At 34.0% G+C, this 21,388-nt stretch overlaps 2 protein-coding genes and 1 pseudogene across 2 annotated transcripts in view; 1 reads left to right on the forward strand and 2 right to left on the reverse strand.

Moving 5' to 3' along the window:
• Window positions 1–1,359: 1,359 nt before the first annotated feature.
• On the reverse strand, window positions 1,360–4,809 carry LOC120190832 (branched-chain-amino-acid aminotransferase 2, chloroplastic-like). The gene is made up of 10 exons (XM_039193866.1): window positions 4,625–4,809; window positions 3,872–3,945; window positions 3,373–3,544; window positions 2,844–3,020; window positions 2,608–2,739; window positions 2,425–2,523; window positions 2,163–2,279; window positions 1,960–2,055; window positions 1,759–1,871; window positions 1,360–1,643 (listed from the first exon to the last, which is right to left on the reverse strand). Exons 1-10 carry the CDS (start codon window positions 4,691–4,693, stop codon window positions 1,529–1,531), a joined length of 1,164 nt encoding a protein of 387 aa, XP_039049797.1. The 5' UTR covers window positions 4,694–4,809; the 3' UTR covers window positions 1,360–1,528.
• An 11,009-nt stretch (window positions 4,810–15,818) lies between these two features.
• LOC120190973 lies at window positions 15,819–17,076 on the forward strand (annotated as a pseudogene).
• A 2,086-nt stretch (window positions 17,077–19,162) lies between these two features.
• Window positions 19,163–21,388, reverse strand: part of LOC120191041 (homeobox protein knotted-1-like 2) — a 33,994-nt gene continuing 31,768 nt past the window's right edge. Inside the window, exons 5-6 of the mRNA XM_039194039.1 lie at window positions 19,585–19,838; window positions 19,163–19,456 (exon numbers count right to left, since the gene is read on the reverse strand). Of these exons, the coding sequence (XP_039049970.1) occupies window positions 19,253–19,456; window positions 19,585–19,838 (458 nt within the window). The 3' untranslated portion in view covers window positions 19,163–19,252. The remainder of the gene's footprint in view (window positions 19,457–19,584; window positions 19,839–21,388) is intronic.

A 21,388-nucleotide genomic window follows, 5' to 3' on the forward strand; every position in this document is an offset into this window, starting at 1 on the left:
TTTTGTTGCAATCCTTTTTCTCTTCCTTAATGAAGGCTTACTTTGGTTTTAAAAAGGTAAACTATAAGTTTAGTATCTAAACTATTACTTTTGTTTCATTTAGGTACTCATGCTTTATTTTTATTCAAAATCATATTTAACGTTTAGTTTAGATTTCGATTTGTTACTCCGTCATTAAAAAATTAACAGAATTATTGATGTACTTTTTTAATGATGACTTGACATTACCTCATGGTGACACTTCAACATAACCGTTAAGTTTTTAACAGTGGAGTACCAAAATGAAACATGAACTCAACATTAGGTATGATTTTGAAACAAAATAAAGTTTAGATATCAAAACGGAACAAAAGGAATAGCTTGGGCACTAAAATATAGTTTACCCTAAAAAACACATCCAAACGTCACAATTTCAAGGGTTAATTTTTCTTTTGTTTTGTATCACTACACGAAATATATGATATTCTATTTAAATCTTCAATTAATTATTTTCTTAGAGTATTCATGTTTAAAATTTGTACCAACATGTTTATAGTTTTATTATCTTAATGCTTTTTTTACGTGATTGTTCCTTAATCAATAATAATTCTTTTTAGGAAAATATATTAGAAAGTGAGTTTAATGGTCGAAAAAATGTTAATTTAAATATAACGATTTTACTACAAATTTAGACGATGAAATAGCAGATGAGTTTGTAAGTAAAAGTTCATTTTTACTTAAACACATAACGGGTTTATTTAAATTCAAAGCAAAAAGAATTAATTAATTTCGTCAAAGTATTTGTTCTAAATTTGCTTTGACTTATTCGATATTAGGAAAATAAATTGTCATATGATATTAGACAAATGATTTTAGTAACTGTAAATAAAATTTTAATAGTTTAATAGTAAATTAATTTTATTTTATTTTAGTAACATTTAACATAATTTTGATATGATTTTAGTAACTATTTTTTTATTTATGATCATAGCATCGAATATGGATTTATTAATTTGAGGATAGAGTTCTACGAGTTAAGGGGCCATCAAACTCAGCCTACTTGGTAAGGCCCAAATACCTGCAGGTTGAGTCCGCTGCATAAACTATCATTTTTTTTTCTTTGAATAATTTGAAGTGACTATGTATCTATTAAAAATATTTATTAATCATTGTCATGTATACGTTGTTGATTGAACCCAGGATTTCTAGAGAGAACAATACTCCCGTTCACCAGTGATATACTCCAACTATAATTTCCAAATTGCCATCTTCAAAAGATTGCTATTGCTTTTATATAATGCAGCCCAAAAATAAATTGGGATTTATCAAGGTATATATGAAGATCGAACTTCAGAAATATATTAATCCATCATATAATCCAACTATAATTTCCAATTTCAATGTTATTCATAAGAAAATTATTAGTGCATAGAATTGAAACCAAACCAGATTTCCATAGCCAGTTTTCTTCTGTGATCATTGCTTCTACTGCAAGTTTAAAAGAGATTGTTGATATATGATACAGAAAATTATACAAAACTTCAAGAGACTAAAGGATCTCGACCGTCCATCCTTTCTTATCCTCAATGCGGCCAGTCTGCAGCCCCACCAGAGTTGAGAACAGTTCCTTGCTGACCAAGCTACCCTCTGTTTTGAATTCAATTCTGCAAATATCCAAAAATTTACATGGCTTAATATAAGGGAAAATAGATCAACAATATTGACTTCCAGTTTTCCACGGATCATTTCAATTCATTTAAAAAAAATACTATCAGTTACCTTCTGTTCTGATGTGTAATGCTACCTACGGGAGCAACTCCGACCGCGGTTCCAGTGCAAAAAACTTCATCAGCATCAACCAAATCATCGACTGGAATTGCCCGTTCTTCAACCTGAACACATTAGTCTCGTATTAAATCATGTCCTTGTCTTGTTTGCAGTATTTGAACATTGAAGTTTTAAGAAGCAGCAAATAATCACCTGGTAACCATGATCCCTAGCAATCTCAAGGATGCTTTTTCGAGTTACACCTTCGAGAATAGTGCCATTTGTAGCAGGAGTTGAGATATGGTTACCCTACAAATGTTCAAAATGTGGTCATAAAATTTCTTTGGTTATCAGTTTAGCCTGTAAAAATGTGCTAAGAGGCCAGCTATTAGCCTGAAATCAAAATGCATCAATACCTTCACAATGAAAATATTACAAGACGAGACCTCCTCCAGATACTTCCTTTTCACGGCATCAAGGTATAGGACATCAGAAAATCCTCTTTCTTTGGCTCTGGCTATTGCTTTCAGAACCTGTAACAACGGCATAATAAATTTACAATAGGGTATATAGTACCAATCTTTAGCTGTCTCGAAGAACTTACAATTAATGAGAAAGTATACTCTACCAAAAGGAAAAACCAATATTGGAACATTGAAATGTAAGTATGTTACGCACTGGAGCATAGTTTGTGATTGTCTTGACGCCTCCTGCTCCTCCAGGAGAAGCCCGAACAAATTCTTCATCGATATATAAGTTCAAAGGTGCAGTACCCTCCTGAATCCAAGATAGTCACAACATAAATAAGTCTTTTCTCTGGAAATTCAAGGCTTGAAAAAGAAGAATTATAAAGAAGTCAACCTTGAAATAGTTGCGGACGGGGGAAGCATATACAATAAATGTATACTCCGGCGCCGGCGCCAAACCTAAAATAGGACCAGTCCCCAAAAGCAGAGGCCTAACATACAGCGACCCTTTTCCTGGTGGAGGAATCTGCACGAAATAATGGAACCAATTCATAAATTTGCAAGAAGAAAATGAAGTATAATTTTCGGTGGAAAACTAGAAAGAGAGAAGCACAGTTTTATCAAATTTACCCAACGCTTGTTAGCAAACACAGTTTCTTTCACTGCGTCGACAAATTGTTGAATGGAAGGTGATGACATTAACATTCTTTCAGCCCCATGCATCATTCGAGCGGCGTTTTGTTCAGGACGGAACAGAAGAATTCGCCCATCTTCTGCTCTGTTTGCTTTCGTACCTTCGTATAAGCCCTGGATAGAGTTTTCTAAGCTGTATTAGATTATTCTGACTAGAAGATAATAGTGACATTTTTTTCTTCTTCAAATAATAAAAAAAACATCTTTATCCAATCTTCACTCAAAGTTTAGATTTTTAAAGATTTGGGTTTGACAAATCTTGCGTGCTAAACACATATCAAATGTCCAAATCAAAATATGATAATAATGAAAAAGTTTGGTAAATGGATTCGTGTCCAACTCAGCAGCAGCAAGAAGAGAAATATTTCACAAATTTCATCAGTTCGGTCGTCAACTCCACGTTTTTTTTCTTCTTTTAAAGTGGATAATTTGTTTATTGAGCGAAAATGGAAAGTGGAATGCTTGCCTGTCCATAATTTAAGACGCCAGCGGAAGGGCTTATTTCGATGTTGGCGTAGCGATTCAGTCTTCCTTCTTTAAAATTTTCGTCTTTGGAACATCTCATTACGTACATGTAATCCGTTGGTGTCAGACCAAATCCAAGTTTATCCCAGTCCACATCAGCGTACTCATCGTCACTATTTTCAAATCAATAGTAATATAGAAGGGGAAAAAAGTTAGGAATGGAATAAAATATTCAGCATGGACGAAAATAAATTAATAATCACCATTATAATGTTGAATAGTTTAATAATTCTGCACTTATACAAAACATTAATGAAGACGACCCCCACGCCTTCGGGTCTTTTTTTAAATTTATCTCTTAGAAAAACCAAACACAATTTTTGGGACAAATGCATGCGTCCATTTTGTAGCTTAAAGCCCAACACCGCAACACGGAATTAAACTGTGTTTTAGTTCAATTTTGTATGGAAAATGGCGGATCCCCTGTTTTCTGAAATTACCTGGAAGCAGATGGTTGAGTCGCTTTTTGCAGAGAAGAAGAAGCCTGAGATGTGTGCCCTCGGTAATTTGTAATCTATAAACATGTATAAAACAACATATTAGTTGTACCTTTGCAGCCCAAATTCAACGTTTTAAATACTACGATTTCATTTATATAAAAAATTTATTATCTTGGACAATAACCAGAAATACAACACAAAAGTTGGAGCTAGCTCAACCTTGTCGTCCAGATGTTAAATTTCTGGAAAATATTGACTAAGTGGACTACTATATTATCTGTTCGAATTATAAGAGAAAACAAGTGGCTTCAAAATATATAAAACAACTAATTCTATTTCATTGTCAAAACTCCGAACTCAAAAACACTAGTGCATCTGATTCCTGCCCTGCTTCAATTGTCGAGAAAAAGAGTACTGTTGTTGATAATCTAGGGACTAGGATTAATTAAGCCAAATATTAATCCCTCGAATATATGCCTTGAAGGCGAGCTGGGTATCCTTGGGTGATTGTGGAGTTTGAAAAACAGAAATAAAAAAAATATATATCGTCATGAAAAGAAGAAGAAAAAAGACTAGCATCATTAAAAATTTAATATCCACCGACGAACAAAGAAGAGTAACGTATCAAATACTGTGGAAGGAAACAGAGAATGAAAGAAACGACGTATTCATGAAAACAATAGCAGTAAAAGCAGTGGAAGAAGATAACGTCAAAGATATATTATGAAAACTGGATATAAATATGGCATCTACCTTGGATGGAAAAGAAGCAGCCCGTAAGGATTGAACCAGGTGGCGTATGCGAGAACTCCCTTGAATCATGTTTTTTTGGTATGTTTCTTAATACAATCGTCCCTGAAGAAGAAAGGCCCAGATGAGAAAATTCAGAGAAGAACTGCTGAGAGATTAATATTTGAAAGAGAGAATTATCGGAACGATAAAGATCTGAAAACAAAGGAAATACAGTTAAACCTAAAGAGAGAGAGACGTTTCCGGGGAGGAATGATCCAATAAAGAAAGAAGGCGCCAAATATAAAATGACTGACTCGACACGGAATTGTCCACGTCAATACGACGAACAAAGAAGAATGGCAAAAAAAAATATAACAAGTTTTGCTACATTACGTGTAGTGTGTAGATAAATAATGCACATATTTACTTGAAAATCGGTTGAGTTTTTATTTTAATATCTAAAATTTGATTCTAATTCAACTGATATGTTTTTCTTTTCGGAAAGAGTAATTGAATTTGTTTATTTAATTATATTGTATGATTTATCTATTATTAGATTTTAATCTTTAAATTTACAATACATATTTGTTTTAAAGAGATGTAATCATTCATGTGATCTCTACAATTAAGTCTACTCGTGTATAAGTGTGACTGTGACACGTCATATAGTCTTTAAATTTGATGCCCTACACATAAATTGTCGAGTAATTTCCTATAACCAGATCAGTGAGAATGCGAAATAAAAGCGGAAAAATAATATCCGAAATTGATAACGGAGTTCAGCCAATTATGCCTACATCTCTAGACTGCTGCAGATCTTTTACTAAAGAGAGAAAATTTACAGGTGTTTACAAAACACTCGAGAGAGAGCTAGAATGATTTGGGGATAATTTTGAAGCTAAATGGGTTAGAGTATTTATAGTTGAAGCTTAAGGAATAATCTTGTAAATACCCTAAAGTCCAGGGACTAATTATAATTTTCCCTTTACCATTTTTCAACAAAAAACCTGCTAAACTTTGACAAAAAATCAACAGCCCCATGGTTTAAATTGAGCCGCCGGTTGCCACTCTTGAATTTCAATTTGACTTTTCAATAATCTCCCACTTGAAGACTGATTTTAATTTGTCTTCATACCTCAATCAATGCATCAGCATTTCTGGTCTTGTTACTCTAGCATGCCAACTGAAGCTGAACACAACTTCAGTTTGTCTGTAGTCATCGTCTTTGTCAACATGTCTATCGAATTTTAAGCTATACTAATCTTTTCAAGTTTCAAAATCTCATCTTCCAGAAGAGACCAGATAAAATGATATCGTAATTGTATGTGCTTCGTCCTGGAATGAAAAGACGGATTCCTCGCTAGATGGATAGCACTTTGACTGTCGTAATACAAGACATTGTTTTCTTGTTTCTTGCCTAACTCTTCCAATAAACTTTGGAGCCAACCATCTCTTTGTTGGCTTCCGTAACAACGACATATCCTGCTTCAGTTGTGGAGAGAGCAACTATCTTATGTTGTTGAGAAACCCAACTCACTGCAGTACCTCCTAGAGTATAGACATACCATGTAGTGCTCCTTCTGATGTCAACATTTTCGGCTAAGTTAGCATCTACATAAACCTGTCAGTATCGTATCTCCACCTTTGAAACAGAGTGCTTTGTTTTGTGGCACCCCACAAATATCTGAGGATCCATTTGACTGCTTCCCAGTGTACCTTGCCTGGATTATTCATGTACCTGCTAATAACTCCCACTGCTTGAGCAATATCTGGTCTAGTACAAACCATGACATACTCAAAATTTACGTCAGCCCTTCTTATTACATGAAGTCTAACACTCCTCGCATTGAACCCTTATCATTTGAGTTCTTTGTGCCACCATGCATCGACACTTTCTCACGGCAAATTCATATGTCTCTTCTTGCCTCCTGCCTTCTAACACGAAGGTTGGAGCTCACTTCCCACCTTACAAATGGGTAGTTTCTCCATGGTTGCCTTGTCCCTTAATATCTTGGCTCCCTTCGACTTTTGTCTACTAGTCTTTGAATGATTGGTTCTCACTTGAACATCCTCGGCAAGCCCTTGCTTCGACCCCTTCTTTTATGATGGTCTCTGAAGTCATGTTCTCTACTCGAACATGCTCGGCAAACTCCTTGGACATGGCCAACTCCTCCTACACTTGGCTTCTACTTGCCTTGGCAGAAATGAACCGTATTGAGCCAACTCTCAACGCCCCCTCGATCCTGAGTTCGTCCTCTTCTCTAAACAACTCGATCCTGGGCTCATCCATCATATTGGATAACTCGGCTCCCCTCGGGTAGTCTCGCAACACTTCTGGCATCTTAAGTTTGCACCCCCTCGTTTGCCCGACTCTTACCCTCGGCTTAGCATCTTTAACACTTGAACTTGTGTCAAGACTGCACACATCTTCTCCAGACTCACCATCTGGTTCATCATTGAGTGGACTTTCTCTACCACTCGATGAACAACATTCATCATCCTTTGACTTGCCTTCATCATGGATTCGCTTGCCACTACCCTCAGCTTTCGGCTTTGTTTTGGAAGTCTTTTTTTTCTTGACTCCAAATTCTTTGATTGACTCAGCGGTTGTTAAGACTTTAGACAACTCCTTGACTTCCCTTCGCTCCAACACTTTCTTCGCCCATGGCTTCAATCCGAACATGAAGGTGAAGAACCCATCTTCTTCTATCAAACTTGAGACTTTGAGCATGAGTCTTCTGAATCGGCTCACATACTCCTTAAGTGTCCCTTTATGTCTGAGACGCCTCAACTTGGATCACGCCTCCATCCTGGCATATTGTGAGCATACTTGCTCACTTTGCACCCTCGGCTTGACGGCTTTATCTCTTGCTATCGCACCGAGTCCTTTCTTGTGCTCGACTACTTTGACACATACAGTCTCGCCACACCTCGCTCCTCGATTTACTAATTGTGAACTTGTAGTCCCATCAAGTCTTGCTCCTACTTGATTGCTTGAACACTCGCAATCTCATTGGGCTTTCTTCTAGGTTCAGCTGCCCCAACATCAACAGCCTTGCCTCGTCTCGATCCTTGCTTGGTCGCATTGACCCCCTCAATCGAACCAAGTCTTTTCCCTGGCTTGGCAGCTTTAACACTTGCAACCGCGTCAATTCCCACTACTTCTCCTTCTTCCATCCTCTTCATGGTGGTTGCAAGGCGACGCTTCTCGGGACATCCTCTAATCAAATGAGGATCATAATAGAAGTAGCACTTTAACTTTTCTTTGCTCACATTCTTTTCGCACCGGACTTAGCCTTGTCATTCTTTCCCGATAGCTTTCCTTGGCTATTAACAGTGATGACTCATATTGGCTATTCGAAGAGCTTCCTCTACCATCTCCCCGTTACACCTTTTCCCGGTCTCCCCCATTATTTCCATTATCTTTGGGCATGGGCCGGGACGACACATCGCTACTTGGCTTGACACCTGCAAGCTCAATCAGCTTTCTGCTACAGCTATGGCTGGCCTCCGAAAGTCTCTGGGCATCACATTCTCTCTCTCGAGTATTGCCCCTAGTCTAAGTCCTTCCAAGAAGGTCTTGAGCGCACCATCCAACTTCTCAATTTTCACATTCCCTTCGTCTGCACCATCGCTTCCACTCAAATTTCGCTTCGTTTGGATCGTTTCTGACAATTTCTGTGAATCTCCGTGTATTAAAACACATCCGTCGACAAACTAGTATCGTCGACCAATTTTCACTATTCACGAAATTCACTATTCATGTGAATAGTAACCTCGCAGAAAAATTGACAAAATTCACAACCAAAAGCTCTGATATCAATTGTTGGGAAATAAAACGAGTAATTTCCCTATAACCAGATTATTGAAAATGCGAAATAAAAGCGGAAAAATAATACCCAAAATTGATAACGGAGTTAAGCCAATTATGCTACGTCTCCGGACTGCTGCAGATCTTTTACTAAATAGAGAGAATTTAGAGGTGTTTACAAAATACTCGAGAGAGAGCTAGAATGATTTGGGGATAATTTTGAAGCTAAATGGGTTAGGGTATTTATAGTTGAAACTTAAGGACTAATCTTGTAAATACCCTAAAGTCCATGGACTAATTGCAATTTTCCCTTTACCATTTTTCAACAAAAAAACCTACCAAACTTTGACAAAAAATCAGCAGCCCCATGGTCTAAATTGAGCCGTCGGCTGCCACTCTTGAATTCATGCTGCCAAAATTGAATTCAACAATTTGTTGCAAAATTGAATACATATTTGTTTAAAATCATTCATGTGATCTCTACAATTAAGTCTACTCGTGTATAAGTGTGACCTGTGACACGTCATAGTCTTTAAATTTGATGCCCTACACATAAATGTCATATAGGTTCATCAATATGTAACCTTTGTGTTCTTACGACATTTTCATTCGAAGGAAAAATAAAATTTCCGTTTGTTCTCGGGTAAGTGACAGAAAGTTATAAAAGAATATTTTGACATCATCTTTAATTTTCCATGATAAGTTTTGGTCAAAAGACTTAATAAAATCTTATAATTTCAAATTTGACAAATTAATCTTTATTACAAAATATTTCAGATTTAATTTTAAAAAGTAGCATATGACTTGCATATCTTTTGGGATGAGCATGTTTACAACTTCTTGGGTGTCAATTGTAGAGATAGTTTTGTAGAGATATTAAAAGAGTTTTAATGTTTTGTGGGATATATTGAATATTAGGGTATACGAGTATTTTATATATTTGTACTATATATGATCTTTACATTTTATGGTATTTTTTATTTGTGACTAAATAAAGCCGAATGATATTAAATATTAATTTATATTTAATATTATTTCTACTTTTAAATTATAACATAAAGTAAGGGGCTTGATAAGGATAACTAAGCTGACACGCGTAATTTTTTTTAATAAACTTAAGGTAGATAACTGTAAATGAACTAAACTTAAGCTGATAAGATTTTGTTATTGTTCATCTGTTTATCTTTTATATGTTTGTGCTCATTTTATGTTTGTTAAGAAAATTAAAATTGTTTTCGTGTTCGTTTATTTAAAATTATAAGCATTCATATTTATTTATTTATTTAATTCTTATAAATAAGTTTATAAACACTAAATAAATATATTAATGAGTACATTCATGAACGTATAATTGAACATGTATGCAAATAATTAAAATTCATTCATGAATAATAAACAAACTAATCATAAATGAACATATTTTTATATATATATATATAATAATTAATTATAAATACTAATATAATAATATTCTTTTTTCATAAATAAAATTATTATTCATCTAAAACAACTATCTCTGTACAAACAAACAATCAACAGAAACCCAACAACACAACCATAAACATCACCCCCTCCCCGAACATAAACAAAGCAAACATGAAACCTATAATAAACCCCACTCTGCAGTGAGAGCAGAGGACGATACTCTAAATCTTTCCAAGAGCTACACTATGCAGTTTGTTGTTTCTCTTCTACCAATTATAATAAAGATACTAACATCATGCTATCCAAATGATGGTGGCGTTTAAAGACCTACCCTACCATGTATTAATATTTTCTTGATATCTTTTAAAATAAAAAGATAAATTTTAGATAAACAAACTTATAAATGAATTCACAAACGAACTTATTCATAACTTAAATGAATCAATACACTTTATTCAGTTTCATTCATTTAATAAATAGCTAAATTTTTTATTAATATTTATTTAATTTAATAAACAAATATTATACGAATAATACATAAATAATTAGTCGGACGATACTCATTTCCAATCTTTAACTCAAGATTATTCATTCAAACCCACCTTCAGCTCTCATAGTGCATATCAATTTCCAACCTGCCCTTAGCCCTTTGGAAAACTAGAAGTCTGAGAGCACATTTCATTAATCCTTTTAAGAAGCTTTAATATGATTAAATGCCTAGACCAAAAAATTGTACCACTTTTCACTTATATTAACATGTGAGAAGGGAATACATATGTCATAAGGTTAAACTCGAAATTTGATTAAAGTAAATTAAATTCGATTTGAAATAAAAAAAAGTAATTTTTTAATTTAAAAATTCAAATAAAATTGCAGTTATAATAGAAGTATAGGACTCAAATAACTCAAAATTTTAATAATTAGCGGGTTTGTTTTCAAATTTGAGTCGAGTCCCTCAACTATGCATGATATATATATAATATATATAAAAATATGAAGAAATATATATATATCATATATGGTTTTCATATGAAAAAATCGAAACCAAATCAAATTGTAAAATTATTTTTTAAAACCAAACCGAATTGAAACGTATAATTCGATTCGGGTCATTTTTCGATTTCATTCCTGAGCCTTAATAAAATGTACTATTATAAAGTAAAGAATTAATTAAAATTTATTTAAAAGTTAAATTGGTCCTACGCCAATATTCCATGCAATTAAAGAAGCCATTGGGAGGGGCGAAAAGATGATTTTCAGATGATTAAAAAGGTTGAAAACAGATCATAATTCACAAAATTTTATTTGGTGTTCGAAGCGTGTAGAATGGGTTGGTTCGAAAAACAAAGGTTGTTGTCATTGTGAAAAATCAAGTAGAGGAGCTTTTATGATCCTTGTAATGGAAAATGACATGCATTCATGATTGTAGTATTTGTTAATGTTCTCGTGGATGTAGATTGGTTTAAATGTGTATATGAGGTTAAATGGATTATGCCTGGATACCAACGCTGTTTGTCAATTTCTTGATAAAAAGCATCATATTAAGCTTTGTTCCCCAGTCAATGACTTCAACTATGTGACTTAGTTACTTGATATGGCAGTAATTGATTGGTTCAAGATTTATTAGTGATGGGTGATTGTATCATCAATGTCAGTAAGAGATGAGAGGGTGTAACAACCCTACAAATTTCAAGTAAACATTAGAGAGTTGACTCGAGCTTAGGAAGGGATAAATTGAGGTGCATCTAGTTAATAATCAAAGTTTAGATCTTTTGAGAGAGAAATTGAGTTCATTTTTTAGATTTATTTGGATTAATTGTAATAATTTGAAATTTTTACTCAGACCAGTTCACTCGAATTACTTTGATCATAATTCCTACCTCAATATCCTAATTCACATGTTATTAAACAATAATGGGTTTATCGTTATGACAAAAGTCCATTAAGATAAATTAAAATGCAAAGATGATAAATTTAGTTTGATTCAACATTCAATCTAACAATACAATTCATCATAGATGAGAAAAATATTATTAGATGTGATTTTAATATCAACAATAAAATTCTAATACACATTCTTTTCGAATCTACTGTAAATCACATAGTATGGTAAACCTAGGCCTGCTCTCTTTCTTAACTAAGCAACACAAGGCTCCCTACTCGGTGCAACAAAAGCTTATTTCTATTCACAATAGATCCATGTCAAACTTGGGCCTGCTCTCTTTCTTCCCTACGACATAATGGGCTTAGTTTTCAGGCCTTCAACATTGGTTCAGAGTAGGTGGACATGGTGAGCACCCACAAACTTCTCATTGGCGAGAATATGTAAAAAAATAATTGTTCTCGGATTGAACTAGTTTCAAGAATCACCGTTTAATTGAATTAATTCGATTTAATCGGTTAATTTAATAAAAATGGAGAAGTGAATATCTCCACTAATGCCACAAATATAGCAAGGGAGAAAGAGCATTAAAGAAGTGATCCAAGTGGGGTAGGCCGACCATATTTGCTTTAGGAAAGTCGGTGCGTTGATTATACATATATGTATGCTTATACATGTTGCCATGACTAGGCTTCTTCTTGTCCCATAAATGCCTCACTTCAACCTCCTAAAGCCACATTACCCAGAAGAAGTACGCACCAACATGCTAAATTACTTGTTCATCCGAACCACCACAAGTTTCTTTATAAATGGTGACGGCAACAACATGTCACCGATGGGTGGACAAGTTTAATTTATGTTTATGCCAGCAATGAGAGTTGTACAATTCTCATCTTTAATGTAGTTTCGTTTGTTTAATAAAAAGGGTGTTTCACGGGTGTCATGCTTTCAATGATCAATGCTGGTGACTTTTAGTTATGTAAGAGAAAAGCTTAGATGGCAATAATAATGGTGAAAGTGATAACGTAGATTGCAATCCATAAAAGCCAATAGTTGCAGTGGAAAAGCAGACAAAAGTGGTGGCTTGCTCGACATGGACGGTTGGTAAAGAAAAGGAGGTGAGTAGAAAAGGCAAGCAAAGAGCACAATCCCTCACTATCACTGGTCGTAAAGGGCGAAACACATCTGAAACCTTATCTCCAACACCACCACCCCCTTCTATCATTGCCTACTCCTTTTCGGTTCCCACAAATCATTATATCCTTTTAGAATCGAATGCCTTTCATCTTTTTCCAAATCATTTGTAGCCTTTCACTTTTCTCTATCTACCACTGCCGCCAATCCTACTTGTCATTCTTCTCCTCTCCACACTTGGATTCCCCCATAATATGAAAGAAAAGAATCAATCCTACTGTTATTCTCGTGTCATGTGTGAACTAAGCAGAAGTATCCTTTGTTTTTAAGATACCATTTTTATTCCCGAACAAATATAAATTATAAATTTTTAAGTATGCTTCTACTTCTATATTAATGTCCAATATGATAAAAAGTAAATGGATTTTATCCCATATTCTCCCGGTTTCAAAGTCAATATGGCCATCTAGTTTTGTCGGCGCTGAGACAGAAACTTGGGTATGAAGGTTGGATAATTCATTATCTTAAAGCCTGCTAAAATGCTTTTTTTTAGGTCCATCCATGTCCCTGTAACTAGTTTAAATAACTCTCCTCTCCTTGTTCGCTTTATACAATATATTCCACAGTTAGATGTCTCGTCAATGAAAAAAATATTTCTCCCGGTGACCCACAAAGTAATGGATGCAATCAACTTATAGATTCGTCGGTGGATTAACCCTACCCGAATATATTATCCCGATACCTATATATTAATATCTGCATAAGTTTATGACCATAGAAAATATGCATAGGATTATTCTTGTACAAGTTTATGACAAAGAAAATATGTATAATATTATTATTTGTAGTATAGATGATACAAAAATTATAAATATTCTAAAAATGATAGACAAGTATCATGTTTAAATGTATTGTTAATTTATATATAAATAATTGTTTGGTACATCGATGATGTATTTTTTCTACAATATTACAAAGTGTTTTTTTTATTAAATATAATTTAAAAATCTCTTGTAAAATTTAAAAAAAATCTAAAACCCCCTAAGTCCCAAATTTCATGTGTCAGCTCATCTCGACCCCTAGTTTGAATTTGGTGGTTATTTCACTGGAAAATATATCAAAACCCGTGAATCTAGACTGAAACTTTTCGACTTCCTCACTTTCAATCTCAAATTCGTGGACTTCAGAACAAGTTTCTATAAAGTGGAGGTCAAATTCGGACTCACGGTATCGAAATGAAACGACCCATGAAATTTAAGACCGAACAACCACCATATACGATGGTCGACGATGGCCGGTAGTAGCATCCAACCACCTTCAACTTTTTTGTTATTTTTAATTATTTTATATTAATAAATAAATAAATAAATAAATGTCATCAAAACATTGTAGAGTTAACGGATGAGTAAGCAAAATGATTTAATCTGTAAAGTTCAGTGAGTAAATTAGAAAAATTGAAAGTACAGTGAATAAAATAAGAGAGAGAGTAAAGTCAATGAGAAACGATGTAATTTATCCTTTTAAAATAATATTAGTAAACTTTGTTGAGGCACATTTTAGGTGAAACCGCACGGTAAATAGTGGCGTGTGCCAAATTCCATAAATTATAATTAATTTGTTATAAAAATAATTTTATGACAATTTTAAGAACTCTTCCTTTACATGATACAAATTCAAGACGGCAAAATTCATGTTAATGGGATGGGGGGAAACCCTATAGAGCTTAGTCCTTAGCCACTTTTTTTTCTTTTCTTTTTTGTACCTAAACCACTTGGTGAAAAGATTCAAGATGAAATGATTTCCCGAATTTGATGTAATATATTCCCTTATTGTCCTTTTAATATCTAAAAGAATATGTTATTATTTTATTTGTGAACCACAATAAATTACATGAATTAGTTCAAAATTCAACATCATCTTTTAAGTTCGTGTTTAAGGAATTAAATTTGAGTACTAAATGTGCAATGATTTGATATAGAGAGCCCCCCATATTTTCCATTTTAACCCTTATGAATGGAGCACATTCTCTCTCCCTCCATATAGTGTGTGAAAGTGGTAGGTCATTTCTTCTTTTATTCTCAACCAAATATATATATATATATATATATATATATATATATATATATATATATATATATATCAGTGCAACCAGTAATGGTGCAGAATTATTTTACCCCTTGATCACATTGAATACTGTTTTTTTAGACAATTTCGACTTATTCAAAAAATTTAATTTTTTGAGTGATTTAAAAAAATTAAATTCTAACTTGATTCGAATTTAAAAGTCAATTTGATAGTTTGAATTAATTCGAATAACTCAAAATTAAAAAAAAATCGAGCCAATATTATACACCTCTAATGCTTATAACGAAATTAAGGTTTGTATGGATTCTTGGGGTAAGACAATATTATCTACTGCTTCTATTATGTATTGTTGTCTGCTCTCATTTATCTCACTAAAAATCAACATCATTCTTTGTAATTTGACAACAATTGTTTAGCAATCTGATCCCGACACTCCCTTTATTGTTAACTCTCACTGTAAATCTATATATAAAAAGGAATTATAAATTACAATATCATCTTCATGTCGTCATGTGTTACTGAAAGTTTGATTTATTCACAAATTTATTAATTGTGTGAACAATTGATCCCAGAAAAAATTCAAAAATAAATTTTCTTTTAATATTAAAAAATGTTTAAAGGTGAGGATTTAAAGTGTAAAATCAGAAGAAAATATCAAAAAAAAAGGGGGGTCGAATTATATTCTCCTTTATGTGTACATCCCACTTTACACGTGATTCCACGTATACAATCCATTGTATGCACTTCATACACTGTATTCTTGGCTCTGAATGGTCAACCTATGAAGAAAAAAGAGAAATAGGCGAGAATTTTTCATCATTTCACAGCCGGATTCGTTACTCTCTACATATAATTTTCCTTTGATTAATAATTCATCCCATCTCCTCAAAATAGACCCTTCACCACAATCCACATGCTCTCATTTCTCTCTATGAAAACCCTTTTTTCTAGCCTCCTCAACATCAAGATTCTCTGCTAGTTTTATCAACATTGAGCAACGTTTTAGTTTTTTAAAAGCGATGGGAGTCGATGATATTCATAGCACCAGTCTCTGCCTCGGTCTAGGTATAGGCTGCCTTGTTAAGCAAGAAGGGTTTTCGCAGTCGGATCATCAGCAACAAAAGAAGAAGAAGAAATCTTTCCTCCAAAGTGGTCAGTTTTCACCATTTCTTTCGTTAGGTCCATCACATGGCATGCATGGATCTTTTGTGAAGTTTGATTCCAGTAAAGCACGTGGTGAGTTGATTGATTTGCACCATCGTCAAGCCTCTTCTCTCAGTCTCAGCGCAGTTTCTTCGTTTTCAAACTCGAGTGTTAAGAGGGAGAGAGATTTGAGCGGTGAAGAGGTGGAGTTGGAGAGAGTTTCTTCGGGGGTCAGTGATGAAGACGAAGAAGGAAGTCCCAGGAAGAAACTTAGGCTTAGCAAAGAACAATCTGCCATTTTAGAAGATAGCTTCAAAGGACACAACACTCTAGACCTTGTAAACTACTGCTTGAACTTTATAAACTTATATCTTCCTATATGATTTATAGTGTTTGATAACAATTCCTTGTCATGTTGGCAGAAACAAAAGCAAGCTTTAGCAGAACAGCTGAATCTAAGGCCCCGGCAAGTTGAAGTCTGGTTCCAGAATAGGAGAGCCAGGTATCCTTTTTGTCATGAAATAAAGTTTTCCCTCTCCCCTAGTTTGATGCCTTTCTAAATTTTTAGCCCGTATTTTATAAAGGACAAAGCTGAAACAGACTGAAGTAGATTATGAGTTACTGAAGAAACGTTGCGAAACACTAACAGAAGAGAACGAGAGGCTTCAAAGGAACTGCAAGAGCTCAAATCATTGAAACTAACAGCACCATATTACATGCAACTTCCAGCAGCCACCCTCACCGTGTTCCCTTGTGAAAAGGTTGACAACGGAGGTGAAGGCCCTTCGGCATCCAACACTTCTGCAATTGGGCAGAAACCTCACATCTTCAGTCCCTTCACCCACCCATCTGCAGCCTGCTAGATAACTTGTTCAGGGCCATATAACATTGCTAGTTTTCTTCAAGGGTATATTTTAAGTGTCAAATATATAAATGTGTGTGCAGTAATTATCAAGACATTACTATTCTATATATTTATTTCATTAAATATTCTGTACATAACAAAAACTGAGAAGGTTTTTGATTAGTATTATCCTTGCTGATTTTGATTCATTTAGTGGAGTAAATTTCTATAGCTTTTGGTGAGGAAGAAACTCAATGGGGACTGCCTTAGTTGCTTAATGACCAAGAAAGTGAAACATGGAAGAAAGGGAAGGACGAACAATTTGCTCATAAAGTAAAACCTTCTTTAATTGGTTTAAATAAAGGGGATTTGGATTTGAAATTCGTAATTAAATGCGATTACAGTAGGATTACGTCGGTCACATAGGGAAAAGGGAAAAGGAACATTGTTTATAGACACTCGCCTACAAAATAAATAATTAGATGAAAATTAATACAGATTTGATTAATCATTTCTACATACATACAGACGTTACATGTGTGGACGATCAGAAAGGAATGGTAAAGATTAGAAGATGAGATTATGTTCGTATTTACAAATAAGAGAGGAGAGAGAGGGAAAGCAACTTTTAAACTAAAATAATTAATACACGCATGAAGATGATTAGTGAACCAATAATCATCATGTGTTTATTAATTAATTATTACAAATTAATTTTGACTTTGGTTGGCTTCTTTGATTGTCAGTGACAAAATTTCGTCATCTTCCTCTTCGGATCTCAAACTAACTTTTCCTTTTCCTAACAATTATTTGAAAAAGAAAGTAGCGTTTAGGATTGGAATTATTAGAGCTTTTGTAAGACAGTAAATTATGAGAACTGTATTCTCTCTCAGAGCTCGAGTAAAATTGAAAGTAAGAGAATATTTTAACAAAGTAATGGTACAAGTGGGGAAGATGAAAGAGAGTGCATATAGGATGTTCATACATGTACGTAAAATTTTATGTTAGAAAATAGAATTTATAAAATTTAAAAAAAAAACAACCTATAAAAATTTAGGACGGTTGCTCCACTTTTCCCTTTGTCCGTCTTTGCATACATGGGCTTAGGGTGCACTAACCATCATCTAAAAGGATTGATTAAGGCCAATTTGTTGTTTATGCAGCCTATAATGTATCAATACCACTCTAATAAGGGCTGAAAAGTAGCTAAAAATTCCCTCGTTTTTCAAGCGTTATCTGAAAATAAATTTTATCAATTTTGTTGAATTCTGGTATACGTTCAAAAGACTATAATTTTATCCAAATAATTTCTAGATGAACAAGATCTAAGTGCTGTAAATTAGTTAACAAATGAAACCCGAATCCAGTTCTACGAACCCTGATATTTTGATCCACTCTCATACAAACAAAAGATTCACTTGGATTATTAATCCCTTGTACATCATAATTTGTTGTTATTTATGAGCTAGGTTTGCATTTTAGTACGAGAAATTGACTGATCTCTTTGAAAACTTGTGTACAGGATAAGTTCAGAGTGCACGTCGCATGATACACCATTCTAAAACTTTTCTTGTATCAAACTCATTCAATTTCCACCAGAGACTACTTTAACACTAACCAGATAGCTCCATAAACTCGGTTCAACTCAATCACATTTATTATAAATACAGCTCTCGGAGTAAAAATCTTAATAAATCACACAACAGCTAACATGGAATATATAAGATAGTAAATACAAAAGACAAGGGACAAAAAGCTTAACATGTGATTAATATGGCATCCAAAAAAAAGGATACATCTTCAAAAGATTGCAACCCCTGTCCTAATCTGCAACTTGCGGATTCTATTATACTAAAGGAAGATTTCCCAAGTTACTTTAACTGATCCAAACTTTCCCAGTATGTACACTTAAACATATAGTGCTGCTCCCACACATTACTTTTTCAACATTCCTTCCATTGTCACCAACCCCTTTACACTAATCTTTCAAACAGCGATAAAGTTACCAAGTGCAGCACAGTGCCTAGTAACATGAGAAACACAGGCAGACATACTGAACCTGAGAAGCTGGTATATGATGATGTCAACGGAATCTCCATCCTCGATAATCATCTCAATGAATAGGCAAGCACAACATATTATAAGACGTGTCTCTTATTCAAAGACATTAGATTATGTTAGGGGAAGCTCATTTCTGTCGAATGAACAAAAGAAACAATGGAAGACTAATAGATCTCATATGCTGTGACTGCAATTTAACTGAAACAAATACTTATAAATTTAGTCCTGCCGAGCAGGTAATTTATAAAGCTGTATTGCAGATTATCAGGGGCCCAAACGATAAGGACCGTCACCCATGAAGTGACCATCCATATATAGAGATGCATTATGTGGATGCAGACCATCCATCACCATGAATTGCATGTCTTCAGAGGGTTTCCAGTGACGTTTCCTTTGATTTATGAACCAATTATTAATTTGTTTCTGGTCCAAACCAGTTGATTCAGCCAATGCCACCTTCTCTGATTCCTAAGGAATCAGCATCGGGTTTTGTTAGCAATCCGAGATGAAAACGAAAATCCCAGTAGAAATTCCAATAGCTTTTCAATCCGTAGCAGGTGTTAAAGAAAACAATTTAGCATAGAAAGGATACATACCGAGGGGTATGGCCATTTGTAGTGCAACTCCCACCAACTAAGCAATTTCTGTCTAGCTTCTTTTGGTAGTTTCCCTTTCTTCTTTTTCTTGGAGAGTTCTTGCTTCAGACTACTTAAATAACCACTATATTTTCTCAATAGGTGGTTCTTCAGTTCTCGATCTTCAACATGCGGATCAAATTCAGCTAGTTCTGCTTCTCCACAACTATTGTCTTGATCCTTCTCAGATGAACCAACACCCTCACACTTCTCATCTGTTCAATTTTTAATGGAAAAAAAGGAAAATGGCTTGAAAATAATCACTTGATTCAATAAACCAAAAACACAGTGCAGGAATTTTTCATAGCATTATTCTTGGTCCAATGACAACCAACATCATTATCGAATTCACAGTATTAGTGCAATATATACTTGGTAAATCAGTATTTGATGCCAGCAAACATGAGGATTCAAATCAAAAGACACTCTAGACTAAAACAAATACAGGTTCTTTGGGCAAAGTCTAAAACCTTTTTCTCAAAAGTAAATTCCATGAGTTGATTATCAGTTGATGGTTTCTGTTACTACATTTCCCTATATCTTTTGAATAAGGAGACTTACGAATTCAAACAGAAGAGCTATTAAAAGATAGGTACTAGAGAGGTGGGACATGTGAATCAATAGTTCCTACAGTGGAGTACACAAGTATTCCTTCCACCATCTCCACACCCTTATGGCTGAATTAACAACCACCATCACTAAATTCAGATACAATGCAAAGTTAATAATAATAATAATAATAATAAAAACCTTATTTATGTGCTAGCAAAACCACAGCAAGGTATCAAATAGCGTTCGCGGTTGCGGACATAACGGATGCCATCGCATTCACTGCGAGTGTCGCAGTCGTGAATTTTTTTAAATTTTGCACAACTTATCTTAAAACATAATAAAAATAATTATAATTATAAGGAATCTAAGCCTGTAAACGAACCGAACGCACACGAACGAAGGTATGTTCATGTTCTTGCATTTAATAAATAAACGAACATAAACGAACACGAATATAAAATTTTTTGTTCATGTTTGTTCATTAAGGAATATAGTTCGTTCATGTTTGTCCATTTAAATGATAAACGAACATAATAAATGAACACAATAAACGAACAACACAAACACAAAAACCAAACTTATTCGAATACAACAAATGAATGTAAAAAAAAGTAAACAACAAGAATAACAACTTAAAATTCTTTAATATAACCTGCAACTTTAGAGTTAATTTGTTCGAATACGACAAAAACATACATAAATCATAAATAAGCTATATGAACATAATAAAGTCTTAAAGTTAATTTGTTCAACAAAACAATCTTCTTGAAATCCAAACAACTTCAATAATCTTCGTAACATATTCAACTTGCCATCTGTTCTAACATAAATGAACATAAATAAACGAACATATAATCGAACGTTCACGAACGTAAATAAACGAACGAGCTCTCTGTTCATGTTTGTTCATTTAATTAAACGAACGCAAAATCTTGTTCATGTTCGTTCATTTAATAAATAAATGAACATAAGCGAACTTCCCGCCGCACCGTTCATGAACGGTTCAATGAACGTTCAGTTCATTTACAGGCCTAAAGGAATCATTTTTAATGATTTTTAAAATGTTTTCTAAGCGAAATTGACATATATATAGTTTAACTAAATTAGAACTAGACAAGAATTACAAGAACTTATTGACAATAATTTCATTTTGTTTTATGTGATAATCATATTAATCAGTGACCAGAATAAATATTCAGTAAACTTAGGAGTA

This window comes from Hibiscus syriacus, unplaced genomic scaffold, assembly GCF_006381635.1.
Source record: "Hibiscus syriacus cultivar Baekdansim isolate YM2019G1 unplaced genomic scaffold, ASM638163v2 tig00116964_pilon, whole genome shotgun sequence".
Lineage (NCBI taxonomy): Eukaryota > Viridiplantae > Streptophyta > Magnoliopsida > Malvales > Malvaceae > Hibiscus > Hibiscus syriacus.

Coding starts and splice junctions, on each gene's coding strand:
- LOC120190832 (XM_039193866.1), bottom strand. CDS start 4,693: ATGATTCAAGGGAGTTCTCGCATACGCCACCTGGTTCAATCCTTACGG. Junction 3,946..4,624: donor CTGCTTCTTTTCCATCCAAG/GTAGATGCCATA, acceptor ACATGTTTATAG/ATTACAAATTACCGAGGGCA. Junction 2,056..2,162: donor GTAATATTTTCATTGTGAAG/GTATTGATGCAT, acceptor GAACATTTGTAG/GGTAACCATATCTCAACTCC.